This window comes from Hyla sarda, chromosome 1, assembly GCF_029499605.1.
Source record: "Hyla sarda isolate aHylSar1 chromosome 1, aHylSar1.hap1, whole genome shotgun sequence".
Classification (NCBI taxonomy): domain Eukaryota; kingdom Metazoa; phylum Chordata; class Amphibia; order Anura; family Hylidae; genus Hyla; species Hyla sarda.
In genome coordinates this window covers 408,209,541-408,226,787 of record NC_079189.1, presented here as the reverse complement: position 1 = coordinate 408,226,787, position 17,247 = coordinate 408,209,541, and the positions used below count along the sequence as shown (strand labels likewise).

Sequence of the window (17,247 nt, the reverse complement as noted above, 5' to 3'; positions counted from 1 at the left end):
TAATTAACGATATTTGTATAGTTCGGAAATTTACGCACGCGGCAATACCACCATGTTTTTATTTTTACTCACTTTTTTTAAATCGGAAAAGGGGGTGATCCTGATGTTTAATAGGGAAGGGGTTAAATCACATTTATTAACTTTTTTTTCTTCTTTTTATGCAGTGTTATAGGCTATAACATTGCATACAGTGATTGCAGGCACTGTTCAATGCATTGCAATAAGAATGCATTGATCACTGTTTTCTGCGCTTGATTGCTCAAGCCTGGATTTCAGGCTTGAAGCAATCAAACACTGATCGGACAGCCAGGAAGAAGGTAAGGCACCTCCCATTGTCCTTTCAGCTGCTTGGGACGATTTCACCGTAGCGGTCCTGAACAGCTCCACTGAGCTAGCCGGTATGGATTTCTCCCGTTTTAGACGCCGCTATCAACTTTGATCACGGCATCTAAAGGGTTAATACCGGACATCAGCATGATCGTCGATGTCCGGTATTAGCCTCGAAGCTTCTTTCAAAGATCGGGAGCTGACCATGGATGTAAATATACGTGCGTGGTCTTTAAGGGGTTAAATATTCTATAGTGACAGGGATTGTTCCACAGGGCTGGCACTTAGCAAAGGTGATATCAATATTTTAAAAAAAAGGGCGCAAAAAGTGATCCTGAAAACTATGGGGGAGATTTATCAAAACCTGTCCAGAGGAAAAGTTGCCCATTGCAACCAATCAGATCGCTTCTATCATTTTGCAGAGGCCTTGTTAAAAATGAAAGAAGCAACCTGATTGGTTGCTATGGGTAGCTCAGCAACTTTTTCTCTGGATAGGTTTTGATAAATCTCTCTCTATAGGTAAGTATAACATCTGTTGTGGGTAAGATTTTTCAGGGTTTTCTTAGGGATGCTATTCTGAAATATCTTAACGAAAATAACCTAACATAGCTCCAACATGGGTTTATGCTGGATCACTCCTGTCAGATTAATCTGGACCGGGGTGAAGCTGTGGATGTTGTATATCTGGACTTTTCTAAGCCATTTAAAGGCAATATTCAGTGGTGAAAAACGTATCCCCTATCCTAAGGATAGGGGATATGTTTCAGATCGCGGGGGGATCCGACCGCTGGGGCACCCCGCGATCTCCTGTACGGGGCCGCTACAGCCCGCGGGAAGGGGGTGTGTTGACCACTGCACGAAGCAGCGGCTGACACGCCCCCTCAATACAACTCTATGGCAGAGCCGTAGCGCTGCCTTCGGCAATCTCTGGATCTGCCGTAGCGATGTATTGAGGGGGCGTGTCAGCCGCCGCTTCGTGCAGTGGTAAACACATGCTATCTGACCAGCGAGCCGCAGCCCCGTACAGAGATTGCGGGGGGGCCCCAGTGGCCAGACCCCCCGCGTTCTGACACGTATTCCCTATCATTAGGATAGGGGATACGTTTTTCACCACTGGACTACCCCTTTAATACCGTGCCAGACAAAAGGTTATTATATAAAATGAGGATGCAGGGAATAGGAATGTATATATGTAAATGGGTTTGCAACTGGCTCAGTGACTGGAACCAGAGGGTGGGTATCAATGGAATTTACTCTGGATGGGTGGCAATTAAAAGTGGGGTACCACAAGGTTTTCTTCAATATGTTTATAAATGACCTTATAAAGAGATTATAGAGTAAAATTTCAATCTTTGCAGATAACACAAAACTTGGTATAGTGAGGAGAATATAATATTATAGAGGGATCTGGGGAAGCTAGAGGCTTGGGAACAAACATGGCAAATGAAATTTAATGTGGATAAATCGAAGGTTACGCAGTTGGACAGTGAAAACAAAATGTACACTTATATGCTTAATAATACATTCAGAAAACTACTGAAAAGGGCTTGTGGGTATTGGTGGACAGTAAACTTAACTCTAGTGATCAGAGCCAGGCAGCTGCTGCCAAGGCTAACAAAGTCATCAAGTGAGGTATAGTGGCTTGTGACAAGGATATAGTCTTGCCTCTGTATATATCACTAGTCAGACCACATATGGAGTATTGTATCCAATTTTTGGCACTTGTATTTAAGAAGGATATAGCTGAACTGGAGAGGGTGCAAATGAGAGCTTAAAAGATAATGAATGGTCTGGGAGGATTACAGCACCAAGACAGGTTATAAAGTTTAGGGTTATTTAGTTTGGAGAAAAGACATCTTAGGGGCAAATTGATCACAAGGTACAGAGATATGAATGGACAATTTGAAGACCATGTCAAGGGGGCATCCGCTATGTCTAGATGAAAGAAAGTTTCAAAATTACCACAGAGATTTTTTTTTACTGTAAGAGCAGTGAGGCTATGAAACTCTCTGCCACATGATGGTGCGATAGCCGACTCAAACAGGTTCAATAATATTACAGGTTAGGGATATGTTGTGGTTCTAGGGTGATAATCCTGTCTGCAGTTCCACTTATTGTGGAAAATTCTGCTGACTACACCAACTATGGTTTAAGAATTAGAGTAAAACAAACATGCCCCTCCCCCGACCATGTGCTTTAGAGTCCCCAAAATGGCCACCAACTATATAAAACGGAAGCAGGAAGTACAGGCTAAATTCATAGGGCCTAAATAGGTTTGTAAACACCTAGAAACACTGATTAAGTTTTAATGAAATAATTGTACCAAGTATTTTGGCAGAAATGTCTTGTACCAGCAGTGTATCCCACCAAATTGACAATCACTCCGTAATCAGCAAAGTTAATAACATTTAATAAAACATTAGCAAAATCAAAGACATACATATAAGCATTAATACAATAGTAAATACTCTATGTTTAGCAAACTAGCATGAATCTACCCAAGTGATACATGAATATTTTGTGTAGAAATGGTACAATCAATATACTTATCCATCAAAGGCAAAGAAGCAGAAGATGCTTCCCTCTTGAAGGAAGATCCAAAGTGGCAGATGACCATATGTTTCCCAGTAAAATCCCCTAATGCCCCACCCATTTGGCTTAGTGTCTGCCTACTCTCCTCACATTAAGTGGAAAAACAGGTTCTTTAACCACACCTACTGTGGCTGTGTTTGAAACTAAGCTTTAGACCGTGGGGGCAGGGAAATGTATACTAAATGGGATATAATGGATGTAAAAACACAATTTAAATATCCATTACAGGATACTAAATTTATGGGGACAGAACGTTAATCCAGGGATTTATTCTCATTGCAATATTAAAGTCAGGAAGGAATTTTTCCTTTGTCGTGGGGCAATTGGCACCAGCCTCATGTTTTTTTTTTTTTTTTTTGCCTTTCTCTGGATCAACGCAGTGGTGTTTTAGGTTGAACTCCATGGACTCTTCTTTATTTCAACCTTAAAAGCTATGTTACTGTGAACATCTTGTTTTTACCTTTTTGCCTTCCCTCTCTTGGGAGGCTGGTAAGAATACTGATATTCAGTAATGGTGTCTAGCTCTGCTCACTAACACTATGATTCTAGCAAAGGAGCGTAAGCACATTTATCGATCAAAGAAATCATATTTTATAAATGTCTTGTCCTTAACACTAAGAACCATTGACATTACAGCCTTCAACTTCTGAAAGCAGTGGCATTGGATTCATTTATTTTTTAAACTTCATTGTCAGAGGTGTTTTCTTTTCACAGTGCAAGAAACTATGGGGGATATTTATTAAGGCATGTGCGCCTGCAAGCATAGCACAAGTGGCTAATATAGACAGAGAAACTGACACATTTATGTAACTTTCCATCTGTGTATTCTTTTTTTCTTTGAGCGGTAGAGGGTGTTTAGTAGGAAAAGTGGGTGTGGTTTCACTTATGTACGTCTTTACGCTGGATTTATCATATGCGCATAATTGAGCAAATAACACTCCACCCCAGACCACCTGTACATAACTGCACAATGTTTACTTTAAAGTAAACAAACACATTAATGAAAATCTGCAACTTCAGGTATAACTTTACCATTCATTAAAATTATTTTCACCCATTACTCCTGGTAAAGTGTAGCATGCAAGTTGGGTTCAGTTTTGGGTTTCAAACAGCAACATGATGTTGCACTATAATATTTTAGAAGGTACATCACTCAAAGTAAATTCTGGACAGCTGGACAATATAAATTGCATAGAATACATGCACTAAAACACTGCATAGTATATCTCCCTCAAGATCTTCTAATATATTCAGCTTTAAGCTACGCTCACAAAGTTGATATCGCAGTTACATCCAGCATAGAAATCAACTAAATATGCATATGCATGTAAACGAGCTGGTGTTTATGAACAGTCCTTCAGAAGCAAAGGTGAACATGAGCTACATAAGTAGCATGTTCTTCTGTATTCAAAATCTTAACTGCAGTATCAATTAGGTCTTCTCTTTCCTCCTAAGAAGTGTGAAGACAACCTCAGTAGTTGATCAGACGTGCTCACTGCTTAGGATTTATTTTTTATTTTTTTAAAGGGCACGATTCTGTAGAGTCAGGAAAGTTTTCTGAGATATCTGGCCAGTCAGATTTCTAGGCACCTGTGTGCCAAAATTTTTATGTAAGTATCTTGTCTTTGCATGATGGTACAACTATGCATCTGTATTAATTAAAGCCTGAATTGGTCACATAGGGAGAAATGTATACCTTTTTTCTGTTCAGTTTGTGTGCCTTGGTGCAAGCTTAAAAATATTACAGCACCACCAAGATCAGATGGTGTCACATATCATGGGCTGGATGTGTGGCACACAATGATAAAGCACTCCCTCTTCTTAAGTATTTCCATCTTCATAAGGATACTTCAGTCTGCTTGGTTTCATGCGTTCCGCTTCCCATTTCATGAGTACCTGTTGCAGAATAACCTTTAGCGAGGTTTTATCAAGAATATATTTGCATCAAAAAGTTTGACATTTTAAAAGTCATTCCCCAATTCCAAGAGCTCTTAAAGGAGCTTGTGAAAAACCTGATTCAGGCTTCAATGCTACAGCCCAGTTTTAGACTTGAATACCAAACGCAGACAGGCTAGTATAGCATTATCGCCAAACGTTCATTGACTAAAGTATTGTTGTCCATGTTTCTCCTTGGTTAAGCCCAGCCCATGTATGGAGCTCTCCATCATGTGGTCATAAAACCAGTACCTATATCTTGACAGTCTTCAAAATCCTCTTCTCCAGAAACCATTTTCAATTTCTCCCATAGCCTGTCATGCTTCTCTGTTCTGTCTTCAGCTAGATGAATGCTGTGGGGCACTACAGGAATAATTTTGCCAGTTTCATGGACAAATGGTGGCTGCCAGTGTTCGACCCACAAGGTATACAATTGAACCAAAGTTTCCTAACACTAGTCTGTTCACGTTATAAAGACTATGCAGGCATGGACTAATTTCTTCAAGAATTTGAATCAACTGTACAAAACCTGCTCCATCCTAAACCCACAAAACCTCAACCTACAGCATAGATACAGCATCACACATGACAAGCCAAGGCACCGCCTCCATGTCGTAGACGCCTTCCCGCCTAATTCCAGTCACAATAGCCCCTCCTCCCACTTCAGCTGCGGCGGCCATGTTTCCCTGTCCTTTAAACGACGAGAGTCTAAGTGCAAGGTCACACCAGTCATGTAGCTGACACCTCGAGCATAACGAGTAAAACACGCAAGCATGAGATCCGTAGTTCAATCACCTCCCGTAAAACACGCCAATAAAGCATACTCAGTCGCCGTCCCTATAAGAGCGTGATGTGATCCCGGGCACATCCTGCGCCGCCACAAGCCCCGTCCTGTCCGTAACTCCCCACACTACCGCCTGACTAAAGCCTTGAGCAGGAACGAGCCTTAACCACGCCCCGCCGCGCGCACACTTGGCTCAGCCAACCCCCTCCATTCCGGGGGTCTTACGACTGTCACGTGTCCTGCTGGGCGTGGCCAAGTCCCGATGACGTCGCCGCTGGCTTACTCCTAAGTTTTTCTTCACATTTCGTTAACGCACGTTGTCCTGATATGACGACGCTTTTGGGTTGAGCAGGGCGGGAGAACATCGTCCCATGGCCGGTTTTCACTGAAGTACCCGGAAGATCTGTGTCATCTTTTTCTGCGTTCACGTCTGCCCTGTACAGCAGGCTCGCTTCTTCTAACGGACGCGCGTTCATGAGCGGTTGGGCGGCAACTACCAAGGTTTGCGCACTGCGGAAGGGGCGGGGAAGTGCGCCGGAAACCGAGCCGTGAGAGTGTTAGTGTGAGTTAGGGTTTATGAGTGTGGGATGAGGCATGCTTCGTAAAGGCTAGGTGGACGTGGACTCAGGATCCCTTATTGGTCTGTGACAACGGTGTTTAGAGTGAGGTGGGTGATTGGTTTTCCCAGACATAATAGAACAGTTTTTTGTTTTTTTGCTATTACCTAAAACTGCTGTTAAACAGTCAGAGGAAAGAAGGTTTTTAACTGCAAGAATGGCAAGATTCAATTAAATGGATAGCATAGAAATGTAAATATTACAAGAGGTGATTTATTGCTTATGGCTGGGCTCACGTTGTTTAGCATATGATCAATATGTTGGTGGGAAGTCTGACATCTGACGTAAAGTGGTGTCCTGTAGTATAAAAACATAATGTTATGAATGGAATAGTGGGAAGGTCAGCACTATTTCATCCAGCGAACTTCAGCGCATACGTCTTCAGTGCATACTCATCCGTCAGGTAAATGAGGGTCTATGGATCTCTTTACTGCATGGGCCTGGACCTATCCTGGTGCTTGTGTCAAACAGAGCCCACTGCTTAATGCTGTGTGAACTTAGCCATAGGTTGTATACATTTCTGCATGTTTTCTAATGTCAAGAAACTATTGGTTATATTGTTACATTTTCAGATACCAAGAAAGTCTACTGGCGGATGTTAGTGACGCCACTGTAAGAAAACACTGAAGATATCGCTGTGAAATGGGTTGGGAACGTGATGTGATGCACAAGCAATAAGTATCAACGAGGGTCCTTTACATATGATCAGAGAAACCAGCGATTGACGCATTTTTTGTATTTCTGCCATTTTGTCAGGAAGAGCTGAAATCATGGCCTTTACAAACTACAGTAGTCTAAACCGTGCTCAGTTGACTTTCGAGTATCTCCACACTAACTCGTGAGTATTCTTCATTCCCCAAAGTGTGTGTTGTCTTGTTGATAGTGATAGTTTATATCAGTATACATTTTAAAAACAATTAATTTTGCTGATGTTTATGTTATATTCCATTTAAATGGGGTTTCCCATGATCAACACAGATGGGGGTCCCAGTGGCCGAACCTATCACAAAAATAGGGGCCTTGAAAAGTTGTGTGATGCTGAGACTTCATAGGTTTCTATGAACTAGGCAGATGTGCGGCTGTGTAGGACTAGTAGTCGTAAGCCCAGCAGTATAGTATGGAGGAAACACAAAAGCTGTGTAGAACTGGTAGTAGTGGCTGCCATTTTGACAGATTTGTCTGAGACAAATATACCTTGATGGCAGATGCTTGACACGTGACCGGCTTTAAATGGATACTTCCACCCCCAAACATCTTATCCCCTTTCCAAATGATTTGGGGTTAAAATGTTCTGTATTCCGTACGTCCACGGTGCTGGCACTGAGATTGCTGGGGGGCCCAGCAGCCAGTCCCCTATCCATCTCGGTGGCTCGGGGCATAGCGAACCCTTGGCCACGCCAATCCGACTGTTGCTGGATGTATCACACAGCAGTTCAGGGACCGCTGTGTGATACATCCAGCAACAGTCGGATTGGCGTGGCCAAGGGTTCGCTATGCCCCGAGCCACCACACCTATCTCCTTTCCTACAGCACTGGGACCGCTGTGTGACTGACACACAGGTCCCGGCCCATGCACCCTGAATCACTCCTATGTACTGCTCGTAACACCGGTGAGTTCACTGAGCTTGCACTCGCTCCCGATGCCTGTCAGCATCTTTGAGGTGGGTAGTGCTGGAGGCAGAGAGCATGTTCACTCTCTGCTTCTAGTGACTGCAGCTGCCAGGGGAGATGGAGCTCAGTGAACTCGCTGGCGCCACGTAAAAGCGATTCAGGGTGCATTGGCTGGGAACTGTATGTCAGTCACACAGCGGTCCCATTGCTGTAGGAAAGGAAATAGGTGTGGTGGCTCGGGGCATAACAAACCCTTGGCCACGCCAATCTGACTGTTGCTGGCTGTATGTATGCAAAAGTGTTATTGAGAACCTACAATAAAGTAGATAAAGGTAATGCTGGATTGATATTCTAAGCACATTTAACATACTATTCTTATCACTGAGAAATAAATATTAGCCAGCACCACCGTATACTTTTGGATACTGTGCAGTCAAACTAAGGATGTCTCTGACTCAGGTGGAAATAACAGGAACAAGGTGAGCTCTACACACTAGGAAATAGCAACATATGTAACTCCACAAAGAAAGGAAAAGAAAGCGGAGCGCTCACCATTCCGTGGCAGGCAGATGCGGTGATCCAGAGACCGGACACGACCTGACGAAGCGCCTGGAGGCGCGTAACGGTCAGTGGCCCTATGCATGAGTTCCCCCAGGTCTCCATCTGCCGTCTCCCTGCTTGAACCGATGTCTGGTCTCTGGATCACTGCATCTGCGTGACCTGCCTGCTACGGAATGGTGAGTGCTCTGCTTTCTTTTCCTTTCATTGTGGAGTTTAACATACAATTGTTTCTTTATATGGCCCAAACATCATGACAGTTGCGCTTTAATGGGGTCTTCTGTTCAGGATTTTAATTTCTTAGCCAGAATAGAGGCAAAGCAGAGACCCTCCAGAATTTTTGTTGGAAAATTATTTTTTTTACATCTTACCAAACTGATGTCATGTAAAAGTGTCTAGCACTTTGCAATTGCTGTTATAGTATGTTTTCCCTATTGTTCTTCCATGCCACTTTTCTTTCCATTTCAGCACACAAGAAAATATGTCAGCAGTGTATTAAACAGGTTGTGCCATTGGTTAACACAATGGTCGAAAAAATTTGGCAGAATCCTCCAATTGTATTCAGAGGAGTTTTAATTTTTAAATTTTTTATTTTTTTTTATAAAGCTGGGGCTGGTGAGAGACCAGAGTAGATAAGTACAACTTTCTTTTCCTGACCAGGCCCATATGGAGAAAAAAATAGTGACGCACTATTCTCCTATAAATAGCTCCAGCGGAACTGTAGCTGTGTTTGTTAATGTGATTTTTCTTTAATTACAAACTCTTAACAGCATGCATATGCCACATGAGGCTACATTCACATCATGATTTTGCCATACTGTTTTGAATCAGTTTTTGTTTTGGAAAACGTATCCCTCAAAAACTGACCAAACTGTATGCAACCTTGTGCTCATTACGGGTTCCATTGACTACTGTGTTATAAAAACTGTATACTGTTTTTATAAGGGACACAAAACCCTTTGTAAACAGAAAAACAGGACACAACTAGACACAACACAGTGATAGACTGCATTTTTGTGCACAGCAAAAAAACACACAAAACTGTACAACATCTTACACAACCGGATACATCTTGTTGTATGTTTTTGTATGGGAGGTCAATGTATATTATTTGCTATACGGTTGTAAATGTTTTCCAATACAAAACTGTATATGGGAACAGTATAGAAAAATCGTGATATTTATGCACCCTTACATGTGCTCTAATATAATTTTACATGTTGTTTTACCTGCAAAAACTATGGACATAAATAATCATAAAAAAAATTGCATGGAGTTAGTGTTTTCAGTCAAACACCATCTTTATCCTAAAAAACAACAGCACTAATGACCTCACCAATAACTTGAGTTATGAGAACAGAAAACATGCACTGTTAGTAGAATTTAAATGTACACTTTAAAAATACACCCCCGTGATCCACATTTGAGATTTTAGCATTTCTATTTTAAATTATTCTATTGCGACTAGAGATGAGTGAATTTACAGTAAATTTGATTCATCACGAACTTCTCGGCTCAGCAGTTGATGGCTTATCCTGCATAAATGAGTCCAGCTTTCAGGTGTTCCGGTGGGCTGGAAAAGTTGGATACAGTCCTAGGAAGGAGTCTCCTAGGACTGTATCCACCTTTTCCAGCCCACGGGAGCACCTGAAAGCTGGACTCATTTATGCAGGATAACGCATCAACTGCCGAGCCGAGAAGTTTGTGACGAATCGAATTTACTGTAAATTCGCTCATCTCTAATTGTGACCTTTACTCACTGAATAAATGCAGCTGTGCCCCAGTACTGCTGCACAGGCCTGCTCTTGAATTGACAGTCTCTGTAAATAAATACAATATACGGTGGTCCCTCAAGTTATAATATTAATCGGTTCCAGGGCGACTATTGTTTGTTGAAACCATTATATGTTGAGACCATAACACCATGGAAACCTGGTAATTGTGAATTCTGAAGCCCCCAAAATGTCATCCAAAAATAGGAAAAGGCAAGGATTAAAGAAAAATTAGTATATAACTATTACAGATAAAGCAAGTCCTTACATATAAAAGTAAGAAAGATCTGCTGGAAGCTGTAAATCACTATCTATGTAGCGGACAGGAGCATCTTCAGGGTCCTGTACAGTACACACAGTGTCCCAAAAAAGTAAAATGGAGCTGTTCCCACCTGGAGCAGCTATCTCGTGCACAGGTTAAGAGTAGTACAGAACAGGGGGTGCTACCAGACAGCCCGTCAGTGCATGCACTTTAGGAATACAAGGCTGTTTTTTTTTTCCCCCAACATTCAAAGAGGTTTATTGAAAGAAAATATAACAAACAAAGCATCAATGACATAATACTGTGAATGACCCTATGGACTTATGGGGCCAGAAACAAAGCTGGTCTACAAGTAAATATCAAAAGAAAAGAAAACAAACAATATAGGACCATCAGTCACATTGTGGGATCCAAACAGAAAACGCACCACAAGTATTGATCATAAAAACCAGGAGCAGCAGGGTAAGGTATGACCACCATCTAGATATCAAAGAAGAGCACTAGTGGGCATTAAGAACAGTAGTCTATGGAAACAACACTGGTGCAGAATAAAAGAAGAAACAAAAATGGTAAAGGTCCCTAAGAGAGATTGAGGAACAACAAGAAAAAAAAGAAACAGCAGACAGAGAACAAACAAAGAGGAGGGAAAGAACAGGAAAAAACAAAGAAAGACAATGGACAAGAAACGCTGGTAGGAGGGCCGAGCGCAGAGCGGGGGGAATACAGGGGTTTTACCAGTGAAATGCCCATTCCGATTGGTCGGTTCTTCGGGCCATTGACACTTTTTGAAGATCTGGACTGTCCATAGCATTGTACACTGCTTAAAAAAATAAAGGGAACACTAAGATAACACATCCTAGATCTGAATGAATGAACTAATATGAAATACTTTTGTCTTTACATAGTTGAATGTGCTGACAACAAAATCACACTAAAAGTATCAATGGAAATCAAATTTATCAACCCATGGAGGTCTGGATATGGAGTCACACTCAAAATCCAAGTGGAAAACCACTCTACTGGCTGATCCAACTTTGATGTAATGTCCTTTAAAACAAGTCAAAATGAGGCCCAGTAGTGTGTGTGGCCTCCACGTGCCCGTATGACCCCTACAATGCTCCTGGTGAGGTGACAGATGGTCTCCTGAGGGATGGCCTCCCAGACATGGACTAAAGCATCCGCCAACTCCTGGACAGTCTGTGGTGGATGGAGCGAGACATGATATCCCAGATGTGCTCAATCGGATTCAGGTCTGGGGAACGGGCAGGCCAGTCCATATCATCAATGCCTTCCTCTTTCAGTAACTGCTGACACTCCAGCCACATGAGGTCAAGCATTGTCATGCTTTAGAAGGAACCCAGGGCCAACCGCACCAGCATATGGTCTCACAACGGGTCTGAGGATCTCATCTCGGTAGCTAATGGCAGTCAGGCTACTTCTGGCAAGCACATGGAGGGCTGTGAAGCCCCCCAAAGAAATGCCACCCCACACCTTTACTGACCCACCGCCAAACCGGTCATGCTGGAGGATGTTGCAGCCAGCAGAACGTTCTCCACGGCATCTCCAGACTCACATGTCTGTCATGTGCTCAGTGTGAAGCTGCTTTCATCTATGAAGAGCACAGGGCGCCAGTGGCGAATTTGCCAATCTTGGTTTTCTCTGGCAAATGCCAAACATCCTGTACGTTGTTGGGCTGTAAGCACAACCCCCCCACCTGTGGACCCACATATCACCCTCATGGAGTCTGTTTCTGATTGGACACGTGCACATTTGTGGCCTGCTGGAGGTCATTTTGCAGGGCTCTGGCAGTGCTCCTCCTGCTCCTCCTTGCACAAAGGCAGAGGTAGCAGGCCTGTAGCTGTGTATAAGTGGGCCGACCCTGGAAAATAGTAGGGTGGGTAAAGGGCGGAACAAAAAAAAAAAAAAAAAACAACAAAAAAAAGGAGCCGCCCCAAACCAGCAAGGCATGTGGCATGCTGGGATTTGTAGTTTTCAGCACAGCAAGAAACAGGAAATAGAAGCAAAGATAGGAAAACAAAGTGGGTGATAAAAACATAACAAAGAACAGAAATAGAGTAGCCTAAACAACAAGAATAGAAATTAAACAAAACAAATAGGGTAAGTCAAAAACGGAAAAATACGTTGACCACTGGAGTACCCCTTTAATAGTAGGTAGTAGTACCCCCCTGTAGGTAGTATTGATTGAAGCAGCACAGGCCCAGTGTAGGAGAAGTGTATGTCAAATCCACCTCCATAGGATGCCATTATGTGAATGGGGGAGCGCATCGGCAACCTTTGACTTTTGAGGATGGGCCGTACTGCAGTAAGTAACTCCCAGAGGTACTACCTACAGCGACCCCTAGGTAGTTCCCCCAGGCAGTTTTCGGACCTGGTATCGAGGACATTTGCTCAAGTTTTTGATATTGTGCAAGTGACCGGTATCTGCCCTAACACCGGTATCGGTATTAGGACATCCCTACCATTTAATGTGTATGGGGGCTTCCTGGGACCCCTGTGATCAGACATGTTATCCCCTGTCCTTTGGATAGAGGATAACATGTCTAGGGGCGGAGTACCCCTTTCAACTCCTCTCTCCATTCAAAATACATCAGTGCTTGGCTGAGCATTCATTTGTATAGTAGAATTGTGGGAGATATGCCACCATCAGCATTGCAGAGTACTCCAGTGCAAGCAAATATTTGTGTAAAGAAAGTAATTAAGTTATGTAATACCAGTGTACTTGCATTGCACTTTCTGCAGGGATACCAGGATTTTTCACCAACACAGTTCCAACAAAGCTCAGTATTTCTTACTTGTTGACCACCATTCTGCAGAGTTTGGTCACCATTTGGGCCCAATACTTCATCCATCCCAAGATATAGGGTAGGCTCAGCCTTCCTCCCCAGCCCCGATTTGGCCACTCCCATAAATTGCATATTAATTTGTCCAGCATTTGCTTAGCAGGCATAGGCTTAGTTGTGCAAACGCCCCTTCACTTATACTGTCCAATCACGTTCTGCTCCTTGCGCCTGCATATATATAGAGCAAGAGAGAGATTAGCATGCATTCTATTTTTATAAAACATGTTGTTTATATTTTCAACTCCTTCTTTTACCATGATTGGAGAATTTTCTTTTGTTTGGAATGTTGCTGCTGCTGCTGCGGCATAGATGATTTAAACTATTTAGGCTAAGTATGTTTACCTTGATCATAGCGCGAGCACGCAGTGACGCCAGACATTTTATTGGAGCAGGAGAGGCAGAAATATGTGTGGGGATATGCATATGGGAGGGAGCTGGAGAAGTAATTTATTATAATTTGCTGGGTAGGGAGAGCAGGAGGAATGGCAGAAGTTTGTAGGAATGGCCTTTGTGGGAGGCATCATGGGAGCTGAAATCTCTTACACCATGCTCTTTACTTCCTGCACCAGGAAGCAGCGTGAATTTCAGTTGGCAATAATGGGAGAACATTATGATTTATTTTCAAAATAATCACCTTGCTGGAAAGGTAAGGGTCCAGGCTACATTAAGAGGAAAAGATGTTTTAAAGTTGCCTATATTGTAGTACTCCTTAAAGGAGTATACACTGTGAGCAAAACATTTAACCCCTTAAGGACCAGGCCATTTTACACCTTAGGACTAGAGCGTTTTTTGCACATCTGACCACTGTCACTTTAAACATTAATAACTCTGGAATGCTTTTAGTTATCATTCTGATTCCGAAATTGTTTTTTCGTGACATATTCTACTTTAACATAGTGGTAAAATTTTGTGGTAACTTGCATCCTTTCTTGGTGAAAAATCCCAAAATTTTATGAAAAATTTGAAAATTTAGCATTTTTCTAACTTTGAAGCTCTCTGCTTGTAAGGAAAATGGATATAAAATTGACGTGTTTTTACTTTTGGAAGACACCAGAGGGCTTCAAAGTTCAGCAGCAATTTTCCAATTTTTCAAAAAATTTTGAAACTCTCTTTTTTTCAGGGACCAGTTCAGGTTTGAAGTGGATTTGAAGGGTCTTCATATTAGAAATACCCCACAAATTACCCCATTATAAAAACTGCATTATAAAGTATTCAAAATGACATTTAGTAAGTGTTTTAACCCTTTAGGTGTTTCACAGGAATAGCAGCAAAGTGAAGGAGAAAATTCACAATCTTCATTTTTTACACTCGCATGTTCTTGTAAGCCTAATTTTTGAATTTTTATAAGGGGTAAAAGGAGAAAATGTATACTTATATTTGTAGCCCAATTTCTCTCGAGTAAGCACATACCTCATATGTCTATGTAAATTGTTCGGCGGGCGCAGTAGAGGGCTCAGAAGCGAAGGAGCGACAAGGGGATTTTGGAGAGTACGTTTTTCAGAAATGGTTTTTGGGGGGCATGTTGCATTTAGGAAGCCCCTATGGTGCCAGAACAGCACAAAAAAAAACACATGGCATATTTTTTTTCACTAAAATGTGTGTTTCCCCCCAAATTTCACATCTCTTCTGAGTATGGAGGTACCCCATAAGTTGGCCTGAAGTGCACTACGGGCGAACTACAATGCTCAGAAGAGAAGGAGTGATATTTGGCTTTTTGGCATACCATTTTGGAAACTAGACCCCTTGAGAAACATAACAAGGAATAAAGTGAGCCTTAATACCCCACAGGGGTTTCACGACTTTTGGATATGTAAAAAAAATATATATATTTTTCACTAAAATGTGTGTTTCCCCCCAAATTTCACATTTTGCAAGGGTTAATAGCAGAAAATACCCCCCAAAATTTGTAACCCATCTCTTCTGAGTGCACTACGGGCGAACTATAATGCTCAGAAGAGGAGGAGCGCCATTGAGCTTTTGGAAAGAGAATTTGTTTGGAATGGTAGTCAGGGGCCATATGCATTTACAAAGCCCCCCCGTGGTGCCAGAACAGTGGACCCCCCCCACATGTGACCCTATTTTGGAAACTAGATTTAATAAGTGGTGCAGTGAGCATTTACACCCCACTGGCGTTTGACAAATCTTTGTAACAGTGGGCTGTGCAAATGGAAAATTAAATTTTTCATTTTCACGGATCACTGTTCCAAAAATCTGTCAGACACCTGTGGGGCGTAAATGCTCACTGTACCCCTTATTACATTACATGAGTAATGTGTAGTTGAGGGTGTAGTTGTCAAAATGGGGTCACACGTGGGGGGGGGGGGGGTCCATTGTTCTGGTTCCATGGGGGCTTTGTAAATACAAGTGGCCTTCAATTCCGGACAAATTTTCTCTTCAAAATCCCAATGGCGCTCCTTCTCTTCTGAGCATTGTAGTGCACCCATAGAGCACTTTACATCCACATATGGGGTATGTTCTTACTCAGAAGAAATGGGGTTACAAATTTTGGGGGTCTTTTTTTTATTTTCCCTTGTGAAAATGAAAAATTTAGGGTGACACCGGCATTTTAGTGAATTATATATTTCTTTTCATTTTCCCATCCAACTTTAATGAAAATTTGTCAAACACCTGTGGGGTGTTTAGGCTCACTATACCCCTTGTTACGTTCCGTGAGGGGTGTCGTTTCCAAAATGGGGTTACATGTGGGTATTTATTTTTTTGAGTTTATGTCAGAACCGCTGTAAAATCAGCCACCCCTGTGCAAATCACCAATTTAGGCCTTAAATGTACATGGTGCGCTCTCACTCCTGAGCCTTGTTGTGCGTCCGCAGAGCATTTTACGCCCACATATGGGGTATTTCTGTACTGGGGTATTTCCGTACTTTGGGGGTCTTTTTTTCCTTTTACCTCCCGTGAAAATAAAAAGTAAAGGACAACACCAGCATGTTAGTGTAAAAAAAATGATTTTTTTTACACTAACAGGCTGGTGTAGACCCCAACTTTTCTTTTTCATAAGGGGTAAAAGGAAAAAAAGCCCCCAAAATTAGTAGTGCAATTTCTCCCGAGTACGGAGATACCCCATATGTGGCACTAAACTGTTTCCTTGAAATACGACAGGGCTCTGAAGTGAGAGAGCGCCATGCGCATTTGAGGACTAAATTAGGGATTGCACAGGGGTGGACATAGGGGTATTCTACGCCAGTGATTCCCAAACAGGGTGCCTCCAGCTGTTGCTAAACTCCCAGCATGCCTGGGCAGTCAGTGGCTGTCCGGAAATGCTGTGAGTTGTTGTTTTGCAACAGCTGGAGGCTCTGTTTTGGAAACACTGCCGTACAATACGTTTTTTATTTTTATTGGGGGGACAGTGTAAGGGGGTTTATATGTAGTGTTTTACCCTTTATTATGTGTTAGTGTAGTGTTTTTAGGGTACGTTCACACTGGCGGAGGTTTACAGTGAATTTACCGCTAGGAGTTTGCGCTGCGGCGAAAAATTTGCCGCAGCTCATACTTGAAGCAGAAAACTTACTGTAAACCCGCCAGTGTGAATGTACCCTGTATGTTCACATGGGGGGGCAAACCTCCAGCTGTTTCAAAACTACAACTCCCAGCCTGTACTGACAGACCGTGCATGCTGGGAGTTGTACTTTGGCAACAGCTGGAGGCACACTGGTTGGAAAACCTTCAGTTAGGTTCTGTTACCTAACTCAGTATTTTCCAATCAGTGTGCCTCCAGCTGTTGCAAAACTTAAACTCCCAGCATGTACTGATCGCCGAAAGGCATGCTGGGAGATCTAGTTATGCAACAGCTGGAGGTACACAACAGCTGGAGGTACAAAAAACAGCTGTTTGCTGTTTAGGCATGCTGGGAGTTGCAGCTCTGGAGAGCTATAGTTTAGAGACCACTGCACAGTGGTCTCCAAACTGTGGA

General features: G+C 42.5%; 1 protein-coding gene across 6 annotated transcripts in view; it reads left to right on the top strand.

Moving 5' to 3' along the window:
• The first annotated feature begins 2,725 nt into the window (after positions 1 to 2,725).
• Positions 2,726 to 17,247, top strand: part of MORC2 (MORC family CW-type zinc finger 2) — a 92,553-nt gene continuing 78,031 nt past the window's right edge. For 2 of the 6 annotated variants that reach the window (XM_056528624.1, XM_056528621.1), the window contains exons 1-2: positions 2,726 to 6,658; positions 6,828 to 7,093. In XM_056528624.1, the coding sequence (XP_056384599.1) occupies positions 7,026 to 7,093 (68 nt within the window). In that variant the 5' untranslated portion in view covers positions 2,726 to 6,658; positions 6,828 to 7,025. The remainder of the gene's footprint in view (positions 6,659 to 6,827; positions 7,094 to 17,247) is intronic. The other 4 variants (XM_056528623.1, XM_056528622.1, XM_056528625.1 and 1 more) reach the window with 4 other exon arrangements.